General features: G+C 41.7%; 1 protein-coding gene across 1 annotated transcript in view; it reads right to left on the reverse strand.

The window, feature by feature from the left end:
• Positions 1 to 27,074, reverse strand: part of LOC124176384 (metabotropic glutamate receptor 2-like) — an 81,475-nt gene that overhangs the window by 25,237 nt on the left and 29,164 nt on the right. Inside the window, exon 3 of the mRNA XM_046557608.1 lies at positions 1,684 to 1,826. Within this exon, the coding sequence (XP_046413564.1) occupies positions 1,684 to 1,826 (143 nt within the window). The remainder of the gene's footprint in view (positions 1 to 1,683; positions 1,827 to 27,074) is intronic.

Consider the following 27,074-nt stretch of genomic DNA (forward strand, 5'->3'; position numbering starts at 1 on the left):
TCCGCTCTCGAATCCCGGAGTGAGTAAGTTCTCCGAAGTCCCAACGGGGTGGTTGCGAACTCTCTCGACCGGGGGTCGAAAAAGTCACTCTTATCGTTAGCCAGTATTAATGGCGACTCTGACGCAGCTTGTGTGTATAATTCTTCTGGGATGGAATTCAGCCGGTCCTCGGTGGTGAAGCGCGAGATAGAGCGGAAGCCGAGTGGAACAAGAAGAAGAAGAAGAAGAAGAAGAAGAAGAAGAAGAAGAAGAAGAAGAAGAAGAAGAAGAATAAGTAAGGCGATTTCACGCCGAAATGGCTTTCCGGCGTTACCGCGTCCCTCTTTTCACACATTACGTATACCGGTACGTAATAAAACCTGAACATCGGCAGAGAGTGACGCGGACAATGACGTCACTTCCAGGGTGAATAAATTATCGTCGTCTTCGACCGAGGAACGGCAAACGCGACTTCAGAAGTGCATTTCGTCGCAAAGTGCCCCAACTTCCGTCATTTATTTCCAGCGAACTCTTACCGGGCTTCTCCATTTCCATACTCTTGTAGGAATAAATTTGTGCAACACGTTGACGGGAGTCGAAGTTCCATCGGCAACTCGGATGCGTCCGTGAGAAAGCTCAGCTTTTATTCGCCTTTGCGAAATACTCCGCGTGCGATTCAGTCGGGAACGTTAACAGGTGGTGCCGAAGGCCTTGTTCGTGGGTCGCGAATCGGAGGGAAAAATACGGATCGCGAAACGAAATTAATCCTCGTTGCAAGAGGCGAAAAAATTTACTCGTCCTTATCGCCTCGCCTCCGAACGGCGAACGTTCTCATTAGGCTGCCCATCGAGGATGGACCGGACGAGCATCTGATAGTCGGTTTGACCCCTCGGAAAAAGGCCTCTGATCGTGGCTCGCAATTTCGGAGCGGGCATTTAGGGATCGTCGAGGGAAAAACGTGGGCCGATTTCCGTCGAGGAGAATTTACTGCGCATTTTACTTAGTCGGGATTTTTCAATAATCGATTTGTTTTCTTTCAATTCCACTTTCGTAATGTATATGCATTTAAGCATGCGAACAGAAAATTTCATGTCGATCCGACAAATATTCTCGAAATGACGTCTCGAACCATGTGTAAAGCGCTTTTGAAACTTTGAACGCGTTTTTTCAAAAACTATGTTTTCAAAGTCAGTGAGCATGATTTCTTGGAAACGGCTTAATCGATGGGTCTCAAATTTTGACACAAGCTTCATGAATATATTTTTCATTCCCTGATCGAAGGCTTATTCTCGCCGATAAATATTTTCCATTTTAGAAACAACTTGAGGCGAAAATTTGTATGGAAAATCGAGATTTTTTTCTGACAAGCCGCGTTTTTTTTTTAATTATTGTTTCCCTCATTCCTTCGATAAAGGACAAGATAATACCTGATATCAACTAAATATTTTTTGTTTTTCAATTTCAGATGATCCAGTCCCGAGATAACTTGCTCACCGCAAGACGTCTTTTTTTAAAAGTACCCCCGAAGGTCGGCTGCAGCAGCTTTAAAAACCATTATCTTTACATACAAAAAGTATGAAAAAAAAAGTTCAACGTTACCCCAACGTGTGTATAAATTTTCATAATAACAAATTGAAATGTCTGTCCATCAATAAATCCTCGAAACCCTTGGTAACCCCTTAAGATCTCCGGGGTTGCACTGACCTGGGGTATCCTGAAGAGGCGAAGCAGATTGGCGACTTGGATCGAAGTTACCGAACTCGCGGCTCCCACGACGCCGCTTATAACCTTTCGGACTGCCGTCTTGTTGCAATGATACTCAGCGCCGTCGATGTTGCTTATCGAGCCTGGAACGAAAGGAACTCGATCATTAAACGAGCAACAAGTAAGCGCCTGGAAATAGGGTGGAAATGGAAGGCGTAGAAGGGACGCTGCGTCCGCTTAGCGAAATTCGATGAAAGAGTTTCGCGGTACAACTTTCAGCCCCCCCCCCCACCCCCTCCCCTGATTTCGGGAGAAATATAAGGGCTCGGCGCAAATTACACTTTAAAAGTTATCTCCGCGGATTTCGAGGAGGGGCCTGTAATGAGTTTAGGAATATATGGCCAGCAGCAGAAACCTTTAAAATGAGACTTTCCTCGCTCACTCCCTGCTGCCGGTTGGGTGAAGAAACGTCGGGGATCTTAGCCGCAAAGATTAGCGGTGGCCGCATCTCGGCCGAGGTTTTTCTCCCTTCTCTCTCCCTCTCTCTCTCTCTCTCTGCGAAACCGTGCAGCTTTGGTTACAGAATCGAAATAATAGTCTCGCGAGACGTTAATTGGAGTTATAATTCATTCCGGAGATTGCCAGCGAGGTGACGGATGATGGCGATATTTTGACACGCCCACCTAGTCCCTGCAATTTTAATTAACATGCTAATTCACGGGGCCAATTCAATTTCACAAATTGTTTGCCGGTTGTACGCGTTCGCTTCTCTCCGACCGTGATGTCGACAAATTTATACGTTTATTTGATCAATATATCAATCATCCGCGGCGAATGGATCAAGTCCTTGGCGTGGCACCTGCCAGCGAGAAACCATTTGCGTCTCGATATTTTACACATCGCTCGCGCGATTTTCAGAAATTATTGCAATATCTTCGCGTACTTCGATCGTCGGAATTATTCCACGTTCCAAAAGTCCCGAAACGAAACTCGGGGAGTCTGTTCGCAGTGCGGTAATTCGCTTGTTCGAGTACAACTGCACGCATAAAATACAATGTGCGATAAAATATTTTATCAGTCAATGAATTTACATAGCTTTGAAACCTGTATACCGGAAATTCCTTTTTCGATATCCGGAATTCGATACGCGCGGTGAAATTGAATCGATTATCTAGGACTCGGTTTGCACTATTTACTGCATTCGGAAAAGTTAAATCTTATCGAGTAATTGGATGGAACTACATGAACTCGGTTATAACCGGATTGTTGAATCTAAATTTTCCTGTTTATGAATCCATTTTTTTTTGACAATATTTACGCTTCATATTTAGAGCGAAAGAAAATGTGAGAATCAATTTATCCCGAGAGAAGCGAAATGGGGGAAAAAAAACGCAAACCTGTAGGATTATCGAGCGACGGAAAGCAAGCATTTTCCTGAAAGTGAACATGTCGTACACTCATCAGCGGCAGTTAATTAATTATTCATTTAAAATACGTGACACTAACGCGAAGGGTATCGTAGAAATAAAAAACAAGGGTAAAGCTTATAAATCCGACACGAAAATCCGGGGCGCGCAAATAATTCTTATCGTGACACGAAGCGTCAGCAACAGGAAGCCATCGCGGCTGTAAGTTCGTAGAATTTTTACAACTTGAGTCGTGCTTTATTTTACACAATTCGCTTTAAATCCCTGGGCGTTGTTTTACTTTCACCCTCCCCTATTTCTCTCTGTTAATTATCCGCCCAATCGAGCTTTGCGAAAGGCTCGTTTATCGCGACTGCAGCGCTTTCGAACCAACAGCGATTTTTTACTCAGTCTACACACCGATTACTCAAGGTTAATCGGACGACTGGCGAAGTATTTTTTAAACCTTGCCACGCGTAAAATGCGTTTAAAATGCGAATAATAATTATACGCGTGTTTATTGGCCATGCACCGGCAAAAAAAGAAAACGCAACCCTTGTGCTTTAGAAAAAGTTTAAGCGCTTAGGAATGAAAAAAACGTGCACTTTATGAAGAAACAAAAAAAAAAAAAAAACAAACTGCGAACAGTTAGATAAGATTTTTATCGTTCTCTCGACACTTTCGGTATCTGATTGGGTTTGATTCCCTTCCCTTCACCGCCCCCCCACCCCCAGCCGCAAAAAAATAAATAAATAAAACCAACGACAAATGCAAAGGTGTACTTGCGCCTTCGCAACACGCATGAACATCAAGAACAATAATTAACGTAAGTTATACAGCGATGACGTTCAGATCACGCGGATTACCGGATAATAAGCATAAGCGTTTCGTTTAAAACATAACGATTAAAATTTAAAAATCTTCATTCACGTCAAATAATTGCTCAACTTGGATAATTTACACGAAAACCGCGTTATTATCCTCTAGCGACGAACTGTATCGTCTCTCATCGCGACGACTTTCGCGTGAGAGAGAATAACACCGAGGTTTACTAAACATATGTTTTTGCGCGGATTATTGAGATTCTCTCGACCTCAGATGCTGTTTTGAATTTTCACATACCGGTACAATCACTCGTACTACATTCACGCACACATGCTTGAACAAAAGGACAATCTATAAAATGGGATTTCAATTTCGCTGTGAAATATGCATGGCGTCAAAATGACGATGAAACAGTTTTTTCCAACCCGTTTTACATCCCATCGGCGCGAAAGAAGTTGGGTCGCAAAAGGCCCAAACCCTCTTAAAAAAATGGGTATCTTTCAGTTTTCCGCTCAGATAAAACTGTACATATATATGTATATATATATATATATATATATATATATGTATTATGCAGTAAAATATGTAGGCAGCGACCGTAAAAAATACTTGTCGAAGACGTAGCCAGATATACGGCAACTTCGTAGCATTCGGTGTGTAAATATAGGTTTGAATCTTCAAAATAAATTGAAAAAGGATTTTATGTTATAGAATGTGTGAATTGTAAATATTCCTTCTATTTTTGTTGCACAAATTTATATCAATAACCGAAAAACATATTAAATATTCATTGATTCGTCCGTTCAATCATCCGCTCGTAAAGTGCATAAATTACCGATCAACAGGTGAAACAGATTAAAATTGTAAATATAAATCGTCTTTCTTTCTTTAAAATTGTTTATCTTTTCTTTTCTTCTTTCCTTTTTCATTATTCTCTCTTTCTTCATTCGTTTTCGAACAGTCTCTAACTTTTCATTCATACTTGTTTCGTTGTAGCTTTGTCGTTTCAATGTCTTGAATTGTTTTGCTTAGAATTATTCACTTATATTTTACTACCTGCAGAGCAGATCCATCGGTGTTATCCGTGACGGCGACAGGTTAGTTGAAGCGTATATCCATGTAATTATATTGTCGAAGACACCGCAGATAATTAAGTTTTTACACATCTCAGATCTGATTACGTGAAACAGAATCTTTAGATCAGTAAATTATTTTATTCGTTACTGACGTTGCATTCTTCGTAAACAAAAAGAAAATAAAACACATATATCAGAGAAAGCTATTTGACACGTGATGTTCTGACGATGGTTTTGCAGCAAGAGATGCTCGTTTCCGAGAAGAAAGGAAAGCGGATTTACAAAAGCGGATATCACGTGACCTACAAGTAGGGTCAATTTCAACTGAGTAATTGTTTTGCTTTCAGGCGGGAATATTTAAACCGTTACAGATGCGACGATTCAAATGTTTAATCAGTTTGATCCGCATTCGGTATCTCTTCGTAATAAACAAAAAAAAAAAAGAAAAAAGAAAGCGGTATAAGAAAAGAGCGAAAGAGATTGAAAAAAAATTCGGTAGGCAACTAACCGGCGTCGAGTTTAAAATTAGCCCCAATTTACGCCGTCTCATCAATTTGCCTTGTTATTTTCAAATTAAATTCTACGCGGAGTACTTTTGTCACGCCTTTCGAGAAGGCCCTATTAAATTTCGTTATTAGATCACACCGCGATCTAATTTAACTCCGCGTATCAATTGTCGCCAGTCTTTTATTCCCGCGGAGAACTTTATCAACGACACAAAATACGAAGCGTAACAAGTTGCGTCGCCGCAACGGCTTCGTTCGTGAAAAAAGGTAGCGGAAAATACCGAGGGACGCATTTATATTCGACGAGTCTCCTCCGTTTCTTCACCAGCTTGGCTGTCGTCTGACAAAATCAGCAAAACCAGACGGCAAGCTGGCGAAATTCAGCTGACCACGCTCCAGACTCTTTGCCCTCGGGTTTTGGCACGCCTTAACAAATTGCGAGCGAGAAAATCTTCCGAAGGTTTGTCGAATATATCCGTGCGAACAGTTTGCCAGTCGCGTTACTTTTAATTAATTAATACACGCGTGTTAGAAACGCGCGCGTTAAAAAACCGCGAGCTTTTGTTCCTTCCGCTTTTCGAACACCTTGTTGTCTTGGGATAAACGAGCGACATAATTTCTGCGACATTGGCCGGGAGCGAATGACGCTCGCTAATGGCTGTCACTCTGCAAGGTTTATTAGTGTAAGTAAGCGGTGAGTTTCGCACACGATATCATCCCTTAGTTTCACGGTCGCGTTTCTGTCTATCCGGCCTGCAAATGAGGGACGATTCTTCACGGAAATAAATTTAGAAACACCTTCCAGAACTTATTAGATTCGATGTATAATACTTGACGGTAAGTGACGGAGTAAAAAAATTGTTTTTAAACCGTATTGACGGTTTACCTGATTCCAGGTTTACAGGAAAACGCGGAAGATCGCCGGATAACATAAAAATACGCGACTACGTGAACTTTGAATAATTTGATGCAAGTGATGTAATCTACCGGGGGTGAAGGTAAAACGCGCGATTGCTCGTAAAATATTTAAGACCGTCAACTTGATTTTTCTTAAGAAAAAAAAAAAAAACGGTGAAACAGGAATAAGAAATAAAAAAAATGGTAAAAGAAGTAAAGATAAACGTAAATATCACATAACTTATCGTACTCTTGACTCGAGGCCTCGCTTTACGCAATAACGGGTAAATAAATTTGGTAATTACCCCCGCGATTAGCCAGACTCTTATACCGACTTGTGTTTATTTTTCAGAAAGCTTTCTCGCTTTCGGCATTCCGCACGCAACGCAGTCGCCTCGCGATCAGCTAATCTTGCCTTACACGATCCGACGATTATCTTTCCTTTTTTGCCAACCTTTTTCCTTGTGCTGATTATTATTTTTTTATTTAACGAAATTTTGAAACGCCTTCTTCGAAGACCGCTGAGAGAAAACAATGCGGTACACGGTGCTCGAGATAAGTAATTAACGTTGCCTTTTTAACCTTTACATCGCACGACGAAGCGGCAACGTCAATTCGTAGAAATGTTCAGAAATCGACTAGCCAATAATAGGATACACAGATTTCAACAGCCATTTTTTAACACGTTTTCAGACACGAATAAACGACTCCAAGTACTTGACTACGAAATTTTCGTTACACAGAGGCATCGTTCAAACTGTAAATGAAAAGTTATGTTAAAAAATCGTCAATAATCGCGCGTAAAATTTTTCATCGAAATCGGTTTGTCACATCGGCGATTTATCCTTGCCCCGTTTCGTGACCCGCGTGTAAAAACAAAAGTAAGGCGCGTTTTTGACTCTTTTTTTTTGTGGAAGTAAAGGTAATAAGATAATAATATTTAAGGAAGATATTAGACATATATATTTAAGTATAATACACAAAATTACTGTCAACGAAGACTCAAAAAATATTGATTGTTATGTAATCGGCGAGTGTTTGAAAGAAAATATTAAATTTTCGACAAAAAAAAAAATGTTCAAATTAACATGCCAAAAATCCCCTACGCATTTCTCTACAGCTATATTAATATGTGGATCAAGTGTTTCTTTTTTTTTTTTCCTAATTTTCACAATCAAATTTGCACTATTTTGAGCGAGTCTCGCAAGTCTCGCGAGAATGTCTCCATTTTTTAATATCTTACGTCAATAAATATTTGTATTATACTTGGATGTTTGCCCAATAACTCTCTTACATATCATTGTCTGGTTAGCTTTTCTTCTGTAAGAAATTTTTTTTTTTTAAATGGTAAATTTTTCAGGTTCTTACCCCTTAAACTTACGATCATCGTACAAGCAGCCTTCACACGGCGTTCGTCGCGCTATCATCGAGAGTTTAGAGAAGCACCTATTGTGCGCCGGTTATCTACACTCTCCACTCACGGCACGGAGGAAAGTTGGAGGGTGCGGGGTTAACAATTCCCTAATGCTGAATTATTGGGAATATATTCCCTAATGCGCAATTTTTGCAGCCAAGAGTGCGGATCGTCAGATTACATATAGTTATGGGTTCTGATTGCCATTCAATGGGCTCGACTTTGATGCAGAGCTCGATCAGTCTTGGCACGAATAATAAAAACAACAACAAAAACCGTAATAATAATGAATAAAATCGTACAACAATAATGATGTTAAAAAGGGTCGAATCACCCGTTTTGCACCCTTTTCTAACGATCCAGCTATTTGTACATGGTAATGAAACGAATAAGGTTGTTTCGGTAGCCAACATTATTGTAAAAACAGTTCTGTTTCAGACTTGAAACCGACGTAACACGTATCGCTAATAAACGCATCGTTGCCATCTTTTAATTTTGCCTGTCTTGGTCCACGTCTTTATCGCTCAACGAAACCGTGTTCAATTTCCGCAGGACCCAAAATTTTAACAATAAACAACAATAATAATAAATAATAAATCAACGTATCGTCGAACTGCAGGGTTGAAGATTTAAAAGAATTTTATCTCGCGGGGTGCGAAGAAACGTCTCTTTATATTATATAGAATTAAATTCCGATGATCCAATTTGGCCCGCCGACGTCTAATTGGCAAACAAGACTTTATATTCATGCCGCGTTTCGAAGCGGGTTGGCGCCTCGGTCTCGAGGGCGAGAGACATAAAATATCGGGCATGTCCAATCAGTTCAGAGTCGGCGCGTTTCGCGTGGGAAAAAAGGGAAAAACAATACCCGAGTAGATGGCGAAAATTCATCCGTTGTATACGATCTTGGCGATAAAATATCGCGGGGAAGAAAATGAGGAAAAACGATAACGGCGTGAGAAAATTTCCGAGGGAAATTTCAGTTACCTCGACCGAGCTCCGGACCATCGGTACCATCATTAACCCTCGGCGTAGGTATACCAGGGGTAGAGACAGAAAGGGGTTGGTTGACTGGAAATTGTGTCAGAACCTGTAAAGTTCCGATAAGACGACGGCCTTCACAGCTCGGCGATCAGCAGCCGTCGCAGCTTTATATATCGTTTTAAAAAAAAAGTTAAGAGTCTACCGTGTCGCGTTTGGTGAACCGTGTCTCAGGGGTGGGGAAAATTTGTGATGAAAAAAATTGAAAAGTTAATATCGTTTAAGACGTCCGAGTTCTTCTCTCATTCGAATTTCAACCCCCGCATCATTTCGCCCCCGAGGCGTATTATACGAACCGACGACTTTGCGTAATTAACGAAACAATAAACTTGACAATTACTCATTCGCAAGTTAATCAACCGTTATAATAGGAGGGATCGTCACGAGATTTGCGAGAGGTTAATGAAATTTAACCTTGAATAACAATTGAACAAATATATGCATTATATTTTGCGTATTTATACATTGCGAAGTATAATTCTCCCCGGGCGCAACGAACCGCTCATCGCGTAGGAATACAACGTGTGTGCAACATCGAGGGCTGGTTTCGGTATCGTAAGACGTTCCTCTCCGCGCTAGAATTATACGAGCGAAAATTCAATTTTCACTTTCTTTTACTCATTTTTTTTTTTTTTTTTTTTTTTCTCTCCAACATCCCGTTTTCGTTTTCACGCTGCCTGGGCTTTTGTACCTACTCCTTGAAAAATTCAATTTCGCGATTATGATTTGAATTTGCAGGCGCTATTCACACCGTTCGTTTGTGTTCTCGCAAACTTCGTAAGACACGTGAAACTGTATGGAAACTTGGGTTTGAAATATCTTCAGCCGGACGTTCAAGTGCGCGATTGAAAATTGTCTCCCTCGGTCAGCGACACGAGAATTAGGTATCTTCGAAAATCACGACAGCAAGTATTTTGCGAATCGGTAATTAATTCTCTTCAAGCGCACGTTGAGACCGATCAATGAAATCGAATCAATGTTGCTTTGATCTTCGTACATATTATACTTATCGTTAGTACTAGACACTCGTTCTCGCGTCCTATTTAATCCAAGTCCCTTCTCGGCTAACTTCATCCCTAAATAAGTCCGGGGTGAAAGAGCATCGGTAGAGGGTTTGATCGATGGCGATTTCAGAGCGGATAAACGAAGATCCCGATTCACCGAACGTTGTTATCTCGATTTTGACGCTCCGATTTTTCCAAATATCGAGAAAGGATTCGATTCCGTTCCTATTTGCGGGGGTTTGTTCCTCTTTGAATCCTCGCCCCTCGGTCGTGAGGCGTTCGTTCATTATTCAACGTCATCCGTCAATCCGTCAAAGCGCCTCTTCCTCCTCGGCTCTTTTTTCTCCCCCGCCTCTCTCCGCGCGTCATATAATTCAATGATAAATCGGATGAAAACGGGCGAGATAAATAAAATTTTACCCCTCAATTTTCCGACACTTTTTACCCCCTCGCCGAATCGCGCTGAGGGATATTTTCACACGTTTTTATGCATTTTTATCAGGACACAATTAGCCGTGATTCAGGCCGCGGATCCATGCTGAGGGTCGTAGATTCCGATCCGGGAATAATTCGAGCTTATTACGGGCGGAAACTGCATCTCGACTTGCGCTCGGCGTTTTGCCAACCCTGGGAAAGTCCGATTTTCCGACGCTTCTCGACTTTCCGTCCTTCGATCGGGCCATTCAATTCCTCAGCCGATCAAAGGCGAACATTCGCGTCAACCGGATCGAGGTAAGCCGAGCCGGAAATTTCTATTCGAGAAACAGACTGTTGGTGGAATAGCATATATATATATATATATATATAAATATATAAATGGTAAGAGGATTTGCCGATGGATATGTGTTACCTATATGCAGGTTATATATCACAGGGAAAAGTCTCTCGGGATTTACCGCCCGCGTAACTCGATCTGACGTATTGACATTTTTGCACTTTTCTTGCAGACCGCAAAACCCAATTCTCAGCTTATTTCACGGACAGAAATTATTCGGCAAACTTTCGCGTGTTTTTCGTTTCTACCGACTCTTATTTCCAAAGCTCGAAGAAGTTGATGAAGAAAAAAATGTATAACCGAAGGCGTGGGACAATAATAATCGCATCATTATTAACGTCGAATAATGCAAATTGTTGAAAATTGAATTTAAAGCAACGGTTTCGTCATCTTCGCCCACCGTCTTTTCCCCGTCGCCCCGTGTTCGCGGAACAGGAAATATCAATGCTATACATAATTCAGTAAATTTGTAAGGACGACGAAGATCAGGATAAGGAGGATCGGATCACGCCTAAGGAGGTATTGGATTATCGCTGAGTGTATGCACGTACATTTGTAAATGTCCCCGATCGCTGCGTATATACAGCTGTCGGATTATACACGCCGATGAATTATTCAGGAATGGGCGATAAATATTTATTAGCTGGCCTGTAATACATTTTTTTCCTCCTCCCTGCCAAAAGTTTATGCAAATGTCCTTAACACGTGTCGTGTAACTTCCGGATCGTTTCCCGCCAAATCTCTCTCAATTTCGCCATCATTGTTATTACCGTCATTTTCGCTTTGTTTCGGCGATAAACATTACGGGGAGTCTGAAAACAGGTGTGACGCTGAAACCCAGCGAGGGAGACACTGTTTTATGTGGAAACTTGTTCAATTAACAAAACGCGCGAGGTTGTCGCACCTACGGCTCGGCGATGTTGAAATCAGTTCCCCTCACCCTCTGCAAATGCTTTCAACCCCTTTCGAAGATGGGGGAAATTTTGGTTTTTAAGCATTTTTTTTTTTTTTTTTTTTATTCTATATCGATTTTATAATCATTTTCGAGCAACAAAATTCCGACATATTTCTCCAACTCCGTAACAAATAATTAATATTCAGATTAAGGCAAAGGGTGAAATTGATTGTTTAGATCGAACTCGGGGAAGGTTAGAGGCAATTAGATAATTGAACTTGGAAATTGTGAAAGACGAGAGGCAATCTCGCGTTGCCGTGAAGAGCGTAGAGTGAATTAGTAACGCATCCCGAAAACTCGGACGGCCGATATTTTCATCCGAGTCAGAAGTGGGAATAACGGCTAAGCGAGTATTTCATCTCCTCTGTTTTCGAGAGCTTATTAAACCTTGCTAGCGCCTCCTGCAGCGCCTCGCCTAGTTAAGTAGTTAGTCTGGAAACTCGAGATTGCTAGCGAGGGAGAAAGCGAGGAAGAAAGATAAGAAAAAAGGAACATTTTTTTTTTTTACACAAAAACGAAATTGAGCGTAAAAAAAAAGAGAATTCCCAGACGAAAGTTACGCGCGCGGGTCGCCGTTAAATTTATATCTCGACGTGCGTGCGGAGCGTTGTGAAAAATGCTAATTTGGTACCTTTTTACCCGTCTTTTTCCCCCATCGCAATAATTATCGCACTTACAACGTTTGCGGTTTCTCGTCTCGTCCCGTCTCTTTCGCTTGGAACGAAAATTGGTGGAATTATTTTCATCAGAAGCGTGGAGTGATGTTTCGATCTCGTTTTTTATCAGGTGGACACGCACTTGCAGAATCTCATCGTTTCCTCCAACATCGATGAAAAATCTCGTCATTCCCTCGTACCGTACAACATCAATGAATTCTTTCAAACGATTCGCAATTACGGTGAAACTTCTCAACTGCGGAAATTCCAGTAGCTGTAAAATAGTGGCAATAACGCCGTGCGCGGTGTGAAATTTTTCTCAGCGTCTTAAGAAGTTAATAGAAATTTTTGCCCCGATAATACTCAACCTTTGAATCGAGCTTGAGGAGAGAAGCTCTCCGAAGCTGCGCTTCGAGTCGTCGGATGAAAGAAGGGGTTCGGAACCGACGGGGAAATGTTTTCTTTGCTGGTTCGCCTGCAAAAAGCTCTCGCTATAGTCGGAACGACGTTATCGTCCCGTCCTTGTTTTTCCTCCGCGTACGATCATTATCCGTTTCTCTTACAATCGTACACGTCCTTGAAGATTCCCGCGAGGAGCTTTTCGGGCGGCGCTTTACTCCTTTGAATACGATCGCTCATTGTTCATCGACCTGCGACTCGAGAGATTACCTTATAATTGTGTTTCGTCTGGGGAGTCTTAAGGGCCTCGAGGAGTTCTAGAATTAACCATCTTCGGAATGAGTTTTGTTGGGTCCGCCCGAAAACTCGAGTTTGAGCCGAGAAAACGGCTGCTAGGCAACGTTTCAAAACTTTCTTCCCATCATTTTTTAATTTATCCACTTTTGGTACACTTCGAAGGTTAGTCCGAGAATAAATTCCTCGACCGTGACTCGTCGATATTATACGCGAAATAATTCAGTTTCACTTGGCTCCAGGAAATCGGTCGCTGCTTCTACAAGGCACGAGTAAATAATTTCTTACAGTTCAGCGTGAAATAATTTCATAAACTCTATGAAACGTTTTTCTCATTCATGAAGATACCTACACTGTGCAACAAATCGAATATTTTTTTATTCCACTGGGCTTACGGTATGTAATTATGGGTCTTCACTTTAAATCCAATTGAGGTTTATAACTAATACTGTCACATCACGTCAGATAAGTGACATGGAATTTTATTTTTCGATATAAACTTATATTTTTTTGAACAATTTGTCTTGATTTTCAATAAAAATTTAGAAATAAGCTTCGTAACACTTTCCAAGTAACGGGGACAGGCTTCGTTTTCATTTTTAGAAGTAAATCTACCACAAATATAAAGTAAATAAGAAGAATTAACACAAACACGAAGCATTCTGTCGATTTATGAGTAATCTGAATGTTTGGATCATTTTTGTACACATCGTGCAGAGATATATTTTTGTGTCTGCCCTCAAACAAGTGTTGCCGGAAGTAAAGAGAGTAAAATTTTACTCTTCTATGTTTTGAGCACGTTTTGAGAGCTGATACGTAAACTTGGATTTGTTTTTTTGTTTTTTTTTGCTCTTGTTTACTAGGTATACCTAATGCGAACAACTATTCGAGATATTGTTTAATTTTTATAACGTCGCACAGTGTTATTTACTACAAATCTGTCGACTGAATAACAATTTTCAAATCAATGAAAACTAATTACAAATTGTTCGGAAGCATAATCGAATGATAAAGTTCACCCGCGGTTTAAGAAATATTTATCGACGCAGAGTGTCGGCGAGAAGAGGGAAACGTCCCGTTATTCCACTGTAACGTTTCCCCCGGGAATAGCATTTTGTCAATGTAAAACCGCTATCTCAATTTAGATAATCCACTTCACCCGCTCCCACAGAGGGTGAGGAAAAAATGGTGGAAAGAGAAGTGAGAAAAAAAAATGGATATCCGTAAGTAACGCTCGACCTCGTCGTCCTATCTGCTTTCTTTCGCCCCTTCTCATCCCTTCTCGAGCCACGTCATACGTCGAGAGAAATATGGAAATTCGGTGTCTGAAAGACGTTGCGAAGTGTGCTCAGCTGCGACGATATCGAGAGATCATTCCGCTTGATAACGCCTCGTTTCGAACGAAAGTCATTCCGCCGCGCGGAGAGATTTCGAAGCAGGTAGGCAGGCACAAGGAATCGAGAAAGCGAGTGATGATCGATTGAGCGCCGAAGGAGAAGAATTCCGCGTCGAATTTCCGCGCCCGGATTTATCCGAAAATTGCTTAGAATAACACGAGCAAAAAAGAAAGAAAGAAAGAAAGAGCGGAATCGTTTGACGGCAACTTTTGTAAATCAGAGTCCAGCACGCGTGAAATTTTCAGCGTATATTCTCGATCCGTTGTCGCACGCGGAGCGTACGGAGAAATGTGATCCCGATAGAAACGCGTTTCAAAGTTTCGCGGATATAAATTTCCATGGCGTTCGGAAGGTATTTCGCATTTTGGCCTGCCGCTTCGTCAATTTTACGAATCGGTGACTCCGACGTAGTTTGAAACGTTGTCGCCGCGAGGGCGAGGCTTTCAGGGTTTTCGAGGCGGGGACCCGGAGTCGGAAATTTGAAAATTTCAAGGCTCTCTGGTCCCTTTGAAAGGCTGTTTTTCGGCCGGCTAAAACCGCGCCGCAATTGCGGCCCGAGAGACGGAAGCACGCGGATTCGAGAGGCGAGAAATCGCGGATCCGACGCGTCCTCGAAGTTTGCGGGGAGCGAGGATATCGGACGCGCGATAACAATTCCCTCCAATTTCTGTTTATTGTTACGAGGCGAACCTGCGGCATTCGGAATTTCGTATCCAGAGCCAGGCAGGCGGAAGTAATATTACGAAAGCTTTGCTCGCTCGTGCGGCGGTCCGATTCCTGCACGTACGAGCTGCGACACACACATTTGGCCACGGCTTCGCAAACTCTGTTACACTGCAAACCGAACACCGTCCTACGTTACCAATTACGCTCTAATTAGATTAGTTTTCCAGGTTTAAACGGTGCAGCGGCAGGTATCTTATACCACCGATGGAGGTTGAGCTAAAAGTAATCGACCGCGAATCGATTGAATCGGTAGAGATTAACCTCGTGATCGATTATTACGCGTTTTGTTTTTTTAAACGGCGCGTTCCAAACAAAAATTACGTAAATTTCAGGTAAAAATATTCGTTCATCTTTAGTAACTAGTGAGTGTGACAATGATGATAACCGATACTCTGATCGCACAAATTGATATCGTATTGCGTCGTTCTTGGGAGTAAAAGACAGAAGCCGATTGTGAGGAAAAATAATCGATTCGATCGCGAATCCATTACATTTTATTCTCGGTCATTCTTCGCGGCATTCACGGCACGAGATAAAGATTCCCTGCCATGAATTCGAAGAAGCGAGAACGAGATTCGAACACGGAAGAAAATACCAAAAGCTTGCGTTTCCTTTCAGGCTTCTTTCCCTCTTATCAGAAATTGAAAAGTATTATTCCTCGGGGTTGAAAAACGAACGGCCACACCGCACGAGCGATGGAAGAATCCGAATAGAAACTATGTGCTAATATCGCTTATTCTCACATGGAAAATTATGTTATGCTCGCGCTTTTGCCGAGCAGTCTCATTTCGCCTTTTCGAGGAGAAAAATGCGCCGGATTGTTATGAGGAGAAAATAAGTTTCTATCGTCCGGCGATCGGTTCGTGAGCTCCGTAAAACTTGTCTTTCGCTTTTTGTTTTTCACCACCAATTCGACGAAAGTATTTTACTTTTTTAGATCAAACAGGACAGGCTGGAGCTTCTGCAATCGATGATTTTCTTTTAAACGATAAAAATTCAAATTGAAAGCCACACTGACAGAATTGTCACAAGTTGTAAACTCCTGGATAAAAGTTGATTTTTTTTTCTCCACGCCGTTGGAAGCTCTGGTTCAAAAGAGCCAAAGACACGCTCGAAGGGAATCCGAAAAAAGGCGGGAAAAACTGACTTGTGTGCGGTTGGCGGGTGAGCGTTGTCTGCTTGTAACCCTGAAGCTTTCAGACAGTCCGGAGGGTTGATTTTATTCCGTAGCCACCATTCCGTGGAATAAGCGTCGCAGCCTGGCTGGGTCGGTGAATCAAGATAAAGTCTGTAAGGTGGGGACGAGATGCGATATACGCGTATAATACCGAGAGTTGCGTGTGTGTGCGTGACGCATTCGTATTGCGCTAAAATGTCGTAAAATCGCTGGTAGAGGTCGGGAAAGTTTTCGCGTAATTTTTGCTGGCCGAGAGTCTTGGGTGTATCGTGACCAGAGAGTGAAAATAGAAAGAGTCTAATCTCCTGAATTTTCACTAGTCGTTTCTTAAATTACCGGGAGAAGAGCAGAAGGTATATATATATATATATATATGTATATATAAGGTACAGAGCCGCAGGCACTTTTCCACGAATGAATAATTCAATCTCATTAACAGATATGAAACACTCTTACGAGTTTAATCCGTCCGTCTCGAGCCGCAACGTTTCGCCCGCACTCCGCGACTCGGCAAATTCCTTGAGCCTCGTTGGCCGCGTTTCGCTGGGTATAATAAAGTCGCGATTTATTCGAATTTATTCTCACGATTCCGCTTTCATTCCTCTCTTTCTCCCTCTCTCTCTCTCTCTCTATCTCTCTATCTTAAAAGGGAGGAAGACAGGAGAGCCGGTAATTAGGGATGGTGTGATGAAGAAATAAGCTTAAGTCGAAAGGAAAAGAAGAAAAAAAAGACAAGCAGCTTTAGACTGGCCATGAGCCAGACCTCGAACTTTCCATTCTCGCACCGCAGGTTCCAAGTCCATAGAGAAAAAAAAAGAAGAATAATATTCAATTCGAATTTCGAACTTCAAACTCAGTTTCGTGGTAAACGATTTAAAGCCCTCGAATATCATATTACAAAAAAATATGACGATTTTTTGTATTCCGAACAGTTACAAATTTTTCAAGTCTAGCCTTGGATTCGTTATGCATGACCCAAGAAACCTCCGCCTACTAATTCTACTAGATTTTTTTCCGCCATACCGGATCGCCATTTTGGATTTCGCAATCTGACTTCAGATTCGTGATCAGTCACCCAACAAACCGACGAGTACCAATTTTCATCGAAATCCAAATGTTTTTACTTTGTCCAGATGATTGAATACGCGAAATTTAAATTTCACAAATCTGATCTTGTATTCTATATTCTGATCTTATATCTGATAATCAGTTCTAAGTTTAAAAAAGCCTCGTCGATTTATACCAAAATCATTGAAATCTTGTAACTCATTCTCGAGATATCGTCGGACAAAAAAATTAATCACGTTCGTACGTATACGTAGAGACAGACATACGTTCGTCTAAGAATGATCGGAGGTGATTCTCTGAACTTCGAAACGCGGAAATCTCGTGAAAGCTTTCTTTTTTCTCTGAAAACAGAGCAACGGGAAGTTAAAAGTAAAAATCCAGAGAAACGGAAAAATTATCGTATCGAGAGAAATTCTCACCCCCATGACCCGAGTCATAGAAATGTGCGGAAGACGATTCAGGCCGATCGATCCAATTCTGTAACGTAACGGATTGTGCATTCTAGAAAAAAAGCCGGCCAACGAAGACGGAATAAAATTCTCCCCCGCAAGCCGCCGCTGCGGAGCTTGAGAGACACTTTCTTCGGTGAATTTTATAAGATCCCGTTTTAGGACTAGGACTGAAACGTTATTGAAGCGTACCGGCGGGATGAGAAACAGACGTCGCATCGCTGCGCCGGACTAAGAGGGTTGTAAATTTGAATTCATCGAAGGGGATCAGGTCGTACGGAGTATTGGAGAAAAGGAAAGGCGACGGAGGAAATAAGAAATAGGAAGAGAAAAAGGAGAGGATATAACAGAAGAGAAAAGTAACGGCCCGTTGCTTCGCGTCCGAAGAAATTTAACTGTTGTTCAATTGTCTCGTCGGGGAAAACGAGAAAAGCTCACGTGAACGCGGAACGAGATACGCTTCGGCCTTGATTAAGAGAAAAGAAAGCGAGGCATAAAATCCCGCAAGCGCAAAGCGCGATCTAGCTTGATGAAAATATGATTTCTCCGTCACCGAGCCGCCGGGTTCTCGGCCGATTCAAATTGGCTCGAATCAGAGCGCAGAAGGCGAACAGACGTTGCTGGAATCTTTGACCAGCCTAGCTGCAAGCTTTTCAAAATCGGATATCAATTAGGAACGGGAATTCAATTATCTGCGCCGAACCAGCCCAGCAGGGAACAAATTATTGCTTCTGGATTAATTTATTCCGAGAACTTGCGTTGTTATTATATAATACGCTGTGTAATACGTGCGCAAGTATTATTATTAGACATGTACAGCCTTGCGATTTCCACCGAGTGGGTATAACGCGCTCTATGAATTTAATCACTGAAACCCGAAACCATTCGCGCCCCCTGAATTCATCGTATAACGGTGAAGGTATTAGTTACATTATGAATAATTCCGCATTAGTGTTACGATCGTGGTAGGAATAAATTATAACCGAAACCTCTGACATCCGGCGAATTCATATTCCGGATATTTTATTTATGACAATTTTGACAATCCAGTTATCGTCCTCGCAAAGAACGCCATCCGCTCATCCACTCGCAAGCCGTACCTCAAAAAGTGTGTCAAAAGCATCCGTTCGCTTTTTGAAAATAGCGGTGAAACTATCGCGGTGTAAAAAATCTTTTTATACCGTCTGTAAAGGTAAATTTGAAAAAATATATTCCTTGTTTAAAGAAATATTATGTACATACTTTAGTAGACGATAAGGAGTTTCGAAAAACAATAATTTACGATTTTCCACCCTGGCAGCCCCTAAAAAGTTTGTTTACGCATTCATTTATTTTCGCATTTTGTTTTTTTTCTTATGAATTTGTAAAGAAATACATTACAGCACTTCAATTATCATTTCTTTCGAAGAGATTTTTACCGATTCAATTAAATCATTTCACGCAACGTGGTGCCAAAGAAATTAAATCACACGTTATTAAATGACATTGTACGAAAGAATTTTTCATGAAATCACTGAAATTCTACTAAATCGAAGAAAAATCATTTGATCTTGCGTAAAAGTGTAAATGAAGCAATTTCTGGGCACCGGATAAACTTCTTTCTCGAGTGAAGTAAAACTGTATTATTTCACCGAATCCAAAAAAACACGTGGCAAAGGATTTTTTTTTCATCATCATTTTATCGTATAACAATATCGTTCACGTCATCTGTGGTTTCAATTAAATCCAATTCAATCGACCTCGGCATGATTATCATTTTACGAACAGTTACCTTCAATCGTCTGCTTAATTTCTACAAAATTACGGGGCAAACCGATGAATAACAATAATAATAACGAATGCAGCACGGTCCGACAAGTCGGGTTTGTCTACGTACCATAAAATTCTAGGGCAAGGCCCTTCTCAATTAAGGAAAGAGGTTGGCCTGCGGACATTGAGGAAAACGGAGGTCGGGAATGTCCAGAGACAGATTAGCCAGAGTCAACGATAACGTAGTTAGGCTACTGTTACAAAGGCGGAGCTCGAGATGAGGTCAGGGATGAAAGCGGACACATGTGCGAAACGAACCGCGCTAATTCCCTTGACGAAGGTTGGCCAGGTAGGCCGATTTCGCTCGGCTCGTCGCAGCTACGCGGACACTCTTTCTCTTCGGTGGAAATTGGTTCGAGCAGGTTGGACCGAAGGAAGAATCTCGGTTCCCTCCGACAGCGGAAAGTAAGAAAAAAAAAAAAAAACAACCGAAGAAGAAGAAGAACGGAAAGCAATCCCAGTGCTTTCGTGACTCGATTAGAAGAGCAAAGCCGATTACATTAAACATTCATTTTTCCGCAAGGGAAGCCAATACTCAATTTTATTGACAGAACAACGTCTTGCTCTTTCTACCAGGGAAAAGAAATTGACGAATCGTAAAGAACATATTACGGAGAGTTAATGTCTGTCGATTCACGGCACGAAGAGTGGCCGTCAGAAATGACAGATGAATTGTATCGACATGGAAAAGTCATAAGGAGCTTTTACTCGGGGAAAATTGGTGGATAAACTTTTTTTCCGATGTCTTAGGATTCCGATTGCGAGACGAAGAAAGGCCGGGAGTTTCTTGTATTCCCTTCGGACTCGTCGTGTTTGCTTTACGATGAAAGTACACGATGGGTATTGTATATGTGTACAAAGCTGACAAAGACTCCGCGCAAACAGTCGGGAAAAATTCTGGCCACTTCTGATGCCGGCTGTCAACCGCAGCCGAGGTGAAAGGAGGGGTGGGAGAAAGGGGATTTTTTTTTTTTTCTCTTTTTACAAAGAGGCAAGCCAAACGACCGCATAAAGGTATTTGCATATTCACGATTCTTTTTAAAATAAATCCACCGTCGTTTCACAAAGAAATCACTCACGCGTGCATTAAAAAAGTCTCGGGGCGAATTCGAGTATTCTCCATGGACTTTGAATTCTCTGGCTTCGATTGTCCTCTTAACTTCGAGCAAAGCGATGGCAAGTATGTAATAACTCTAACGTTTTATTTTTTATTTGCCAGTTAAACGGTAACTTTTCAAAATTCAACGAACCCAGTTATATTCGATGGAAGTGAATCAAATTTTAAGCGAGCTGTATATAATAGAAGAAAGTCTTTTGGTTCGGCCAAACGCTCTCTCTTTCTCTCTGTCTAGCACGTGAGCAGAAGGGGCTACTTTTGTTTGATTTAGATTTGAATTCGATTGTCGGTCTCTGGGGCAATGCGAGTGAAAAATATATGAATATTGAGTCAGACGTTTGGGCGTAAAAGTTGAAGGATATTCACGAGAGAGAGAAGAATTTGGCAGAAGTAAAATTCAAGGTGCGAATTGAGGTGAAATACAGAAATCCTCGACAAATGGAATTTCAACGTTTTTCTTACAGTTTATAGGACTGATGAAATTAGCGGATAACAAGTGGTGAATATATTTTCAGAATATCACAGAAATTTTCGTAGTAACTTACCGAAGGACGGGGGAAAGAAATTCGGGGTTAAGTGTAAAGGAGGAAAGTTCTACAATGAATTTGAAAATTCCTTGCAAGAATTTTCCCCGTCAGTCTTGGCGGAAACGAATTTAGAACAAAGGTTGTTTCAGCATCCCGAGTCCTGCCGTAAAAGGCGGGTTCAAAATCCACCCGTCAAAGCTAGGGTTAAGTGGTTGTTTCAATCGATTCGATAGGTTTGTCTAAGGGTACTCCGGGGGGGAATACATTCCGCCTAGGAAGGCGGGCTGAGTGGTTGGCCGTGTGCCGAGAAAAGGGAGAACGTGATTCCCATTCCGTGCCTCTCGTTTCCAAAGAACCGTTGCATCCTGCACGCGGAACGGAAAGGATCTCAAAGTAATAAAGGACGCGGGGCGAACAGCTTTCATCGATATTCTTTCCCTTCGCATTTCACGCCTCGCGCCTCCCGAGGAATCGAACAATTTTTCTCTAATCCGTTGAAAAAATGACGGTAAGACGTTATTATTTGAACCATAATTTGTGGCAATGATAACTTCGTTTGGTACTTATCAGACAGGACGTATGTTACGCAGCGATTATCGGTGATAAACTTTCAGGGGTTCGAATAGAAACACTCGAGTGGGTTGATTAATCGAGTTTTAAAAAATGATCGATTATCTATGGCCATTCTCAAAACTCGACGAGCAATTGCAATTGGAAAATGAATTCCTTCGCTCGGGTTTTCACCTTTCATTTGGCGTACGGTGGCAAGGCTTTATGGAATTACGCGCAGAGAATGGTGGAAATGCAATTTAGCCAAGCTGCAGCGTGCACGGCTCGTCATATCGGGGTTACGAGATTTTCACCTGTATTCACCGTCGCTCGGACGTTTCTGCAGGACCGTAAAGAGGCGTCGAGCGTGATAAAAGGCAGTCCAGTGCTTATGGACCCGACTCTTACAGCGACTCCTTTAGCTTTGCCGGCACCTCGTACACACGGTTTGATGCCAATTTCAACCATCATCGCATCCGAAACATTGCGAATCCAAAATAGTCGCCAACGACCGGACCGTTTGTTTTCGACCACCTTTTCACCTTATCACCTTTTCACCATTTTTCCGACGCGTCGACGTCTCCGTCTACCTTTCTTCTTTGGAGGACAAATCGATCCGTGTCGAAAGTAAAATTGGGATGGAAACAGATATCGAAGGATCGATTTTACCGGGGTTAAGGAAAGGAGGATTGGTAGGCATGGAGATCGTTCAGCGTACGCAATCAAATTACCCTTACGTCAAGGGTTGGATTACTTATACCTTACCAAGCAACCTTCGGGGGTCAAGAGGGAGTCGTAAAAGCAAATTAATTATTGGTTCGATTCTCTTCGGGGAGATTCGTGAGCCGAAAATCAATCCTTTGTTTTTTTTTTATTTTTTCAATTTTATTATCAGATAGTCGCGCGTTGATTATTATTCATCAGACTGATGCAGCGAAAGTAAGTATACTTACAAATTATAAACAGAATCTCGAATACCTATTTTTCACATCAAATTACCTTGAAATAGTAAAATACTTAATATAATTAGTTCGTTCGGTGTTACTCTACGATGATAAATATTTTTATTCAAAAGGCTATGTTCATTCAAATCTCGCTGAGGTACTTTCTTTATCACGTTTCTATCGACGTTGTAAATCGACTATTTGAGAACAATAAGAAATCGTTCCAATAAACTTACGAAAAACAGTATGCCAAAAGAGAGAAAGAGAGAGAGAAAAAATGAGCGATTGTGAAGAGAAATCACCACCTCAAAATCGATTTGAAATTAAGAATCAATGTACGAGCTCTCGTTCTTAATATGGGTATTTTTTTTCTCGTACCAGGTATTACTAATATCATCCTGGCTTAAAAATATAGAAAAATCTTACAACGAATGCGCGACAAGTATTATTTGAAAAGTACCAGGGGGAACAAAGAGAGATGAGAAAAAAGTACAGAAGTTCGTCGAATTCGCATGATTATGTAACTCCGAGGCTAATACATCATGCAGCCCTCGAGGGCTCTTCGAGGCTGACGCGGACCGCGTTTCAACCCTCGCGGGCGAAGGGTCGAATCTCAAATGTTCGAGGGTTAACTTCGTTCCTACGGACAAAGTGGCATCGTTAACTATCAGGCACACGTCAGGGGGCGCTGATCACGGGCAGTTTATTTTTATTTATTTTTTTTTTTTCCACCCCCTTCCACCCCCGTTCCATTCTTCGTTCTCTCTGCACGTGAACAGCGTTCCCTGTCTATCCGCTCTCTTTCTCTCTGTCCGCAGCCGTAAATGTCAGGGATTTAAACGCGGGTCGAGGCTGCTCGGAAGAAATAAGAGACTTGTTGTAGGTGGGTACAAATTGAAATACATAAATTCATTTAAAACAAGTATATACGTGCACACACACACACACAGTTTCTCGCTTGATTTAAGACAGTAATTATACTCTAACCGAAATAAAATGAAAACCGCGTGGCCCTTCCAATGCGGGTAATTTACAGGGGCAAATAGTACCTCCTGCTAATTCTTGCAAACAACCCCCTGCTCGGTAATCTTTGCGTTTGAGTATACTTTTTTCTTACCGCCAAGATCTTCGTCGAGTTTGTCAGAAAACCCTTTACGCGCGTAAGCGTAAATGATCCGTTTAAATTGCTTGTATTTTTGTTGAAAGTATTTTTCTTCTTTCACTTTTTTTTTCCAGTCCTAATATTCGCCCAAAGTTACACACTTTTCTCCACTTCTCTGCAATTACTTTTCAAACGTTTATCATCGCCTTTATCGTTTCACGGCTGCTGGTAATTTTTTTTTTTTTTTTTTTTTTTACGCTGAAAGGAACGGTGTTTTTTTAATAATATTAATTGAGATACTTTTATATCGGTAAACGAGAACGTTGATCTCACTTCCTGCGAATCGTTTTTTCACGATACACGAAATGTGTTTTCAGACATGACGGACACTCTTGGACAGAAAACATATTATGGACAGGGTGAAACGGACGTGGAAGGTCATTGGGCGAAGTTTGCCGACCCCGCCTTTAAAGCTCCGTGTTATCGGTTGTCAGGTGAGTTCCGGTCTCCCGTATAATTTATGGGAGAGGTATGAGGATTAAAATTACTACACGGGGAGTAAAAATCCATCTCCCTGTATCCCGGGAACATTAGCTCGCCGGGGGGGCGGATTGAAATGAATTAATACGTCTGGTAAAACACGCGTCGAACACGCGGGAAAGGCGCGATAATGTAATTTTAACGAGAAGGCAAATGTGAAGTAAAAGGTCTAATGAATTTAAATACCAGCCAAATTTTCAAACCCTTGTCGGAGATTTAAAATCTCGAATTGATTTAATCTTTTATAAACAATTACGCTAGTTTGTGGAGCAGCTTTTTCCGATAAACGGAATACGATAATTAGAGTTGTGTGGTATTCGTTGGGTGTAGGTGCAGAATCAGTGATCGATCGTGAAATTGAAAATTGCTGGGCGTTTTTTAGGGGGTGGGGTTGAAGTTTGGAACTTGAAAAGTTACGAAAGCTTCTAAATTCCGAATTATCTGGTGGCGAAACTTAAAGTAAAGAATTCGAACTTGTACCACATAACAAAGTTTCGAATGGTCGGAAAGCCGACGGCTCAAAGTTCCGAAAATTCAAGTTCCGACAGAACGGAGTACCGAAAAATAAAGTTTCGATATAGTAAATTTCTGAAAATCTTCGATCATTCGAAATTTCCATGTTAAAGATTTTTAAATTCTCTCACTTCCGCAATTTCGTAACTTTGACTCGTCGGAGTTACGCCCTTTTGGCATTCGGCGGTTTCGTAACTTTTCAAATTCGGAATTTCAACCCCACCCCAAGTTTTTCTTTTTTTTTTTTTTTTCTACCCAACCGGGAGTGATTTCCGACGGCCTTGAGACGGGGATTGATGCGGTCGATCTGGCTCAACTCGAGCCATCCAACTTTCTCTGCAAAGTTATATTTCGGCATTAGGGTTTATCGGGCAGGTAAGTAAGCGCCCGGTTTTATCCCGCGAAACGAATCGACGGTCGTACGGAAGCTTAGCGCGGCGATGTACTTTATTTATGGTGGTTTAAGGGGTTGGACTTGCGCGTCCTTCCAGTAAAGGGAAGCCCGCGGTTCGCCCGATTAAGAGCCGTCAGCCTGATGCCCGAATTTCGTGGCGAAAATTGAGTTCGGAATTTCTCCGAGGGTGCGCGGAGTTCCGGTTCTTGCAAGCTTCCACAACGCTCTGCCGGCTATTATTGTAATATAATTAACCGAGTTCGGGAAACGACCGGCGAACAAATTCGATTATAAAACGGATAACGCGTCGTTCCCGCCGTTAATTCGCACACGTGGCGCAGGATTTAATGTACCACTTGACAAGTTAACGAGCCACGAGCTTCATACTTCCGTTTTTACCCTGTATGTAAATACCGAATTCCCGATTTACCTTGAAATCGTGCTATAAATAAAGACAATCGTAAACACCATCTCGTGAGATTACTTCCCTGCTGTAAATCGATAATTACATGTCTTTTTTTGGTTTTTTGTTTACCACTCCCCGCAATAAGTTTCGATCTCTATACGCGCTGTTAACGTACAGGAAATTGCTTAAACCACTTGAGTTGCTTGCGGTGCAAAAAAAAAAAAAAAACAGGGTGAAAGCAAAAATATGGAAAGGGATGAAAGGATGAGTGTCGGTTGTATCGAGCGAGAGATATTCAAGGCGGAAAATTTAAATTTCGCGTCGCGAAATAACGACAGGGTGGGAAACGGTATTGCCGAAGACTGAGAAAAAGCGAGTGCAGGCAGCGGTTGAAGGGTTGGAGGTGAGAGTAGGGATTTCATCTCGTATTCGGGTGGCCTATTGCTCTTCATTTTTCTTTCCGTATTTTTATGGAGACAATAAAAGGGCGCGGACGCCGAGCGAGGAGGGTTAGATAAAAAAGAACGCAATAAAAGGCAACAAAGAGACGGTTTCACGATACGATCGCGCCGTTCGCTTGTGTAATTATTACGCGGCTCCGAGAAATTATCTGCCCTGCGGCGAGAGTTTGAATTATACGAAGGAAAAGGGCGGCAGAGTACGAGTGAAAAAAATGACAAGTCGGATTGTCAAATATGCAGAATGCGAAACTTTCCGAAATCAATTAAGAAGCGGTGTCGAAATCGTAAATTCACCCCATTAGTGCCGGCGTGCAATGCGAGGTACACGTTATGTAATGCATCCCCTGAATCGGAATATTTAACGAACAAGTGTTTGCAACGGCAATTAATACGGAATCACGGTCGATTACGAGTCCTATTGACGCAATTAAAAGCACACGCGGTGGCAAATTAACAAGAATTAATTGAACTCCAAGTATTATAGGCGATACGAGTTGGGCTGATTTGTCCCACTTATTATCTGGACTTTTATCGTTATGTTCTCTGAAAAAAATTCCCATGGTTACAAAGGACAAAAAAATTCGGATAAAAAATCGTCCTGGTATTTTGCAAAAAATTAATTAACCTCAGTTCATTTTCTACACAAAAACGAGAGGAACGAAAGCCGTTGAAAACGGTAAGTAAGATGAAAATCTGTCGTTTGTAATCGTCGTTAATTTCGTAGTCAAGTGCGCAGCATTGATGCACGTTCGGAGCAAACCGAGGTCATCGCATGCCGCATTTATGCGGTGAAACGATCATTACCTTACAATTTCACGGATGAATTACGCCATGTGGCGCCGATAACGAGATGAAATATTCGACGTCGATCCGTGGCTCGATTTGTCCGGCGTTGCGCTTTGCATATTATTATTATTATTATTATTATTATTATTATACACGGTCACGTGCGACGTACGCGTTC

Source organism: Neodiprion fabricii, chromosome 2, assembly GCF_021155785.1.
Source record: "Neodiprion fabricii isolate iyNeoFabr1 chromosome 2, iyNeoFabr1.1, whole genome shotgun sequence".
Classification (NCBI taxonomy): Eukaryota; Metazoa; Arthropoda; class Insecta; order Hymenoptera; family Diprionidae; genus Neodiprion; species Neodiprion fabricii.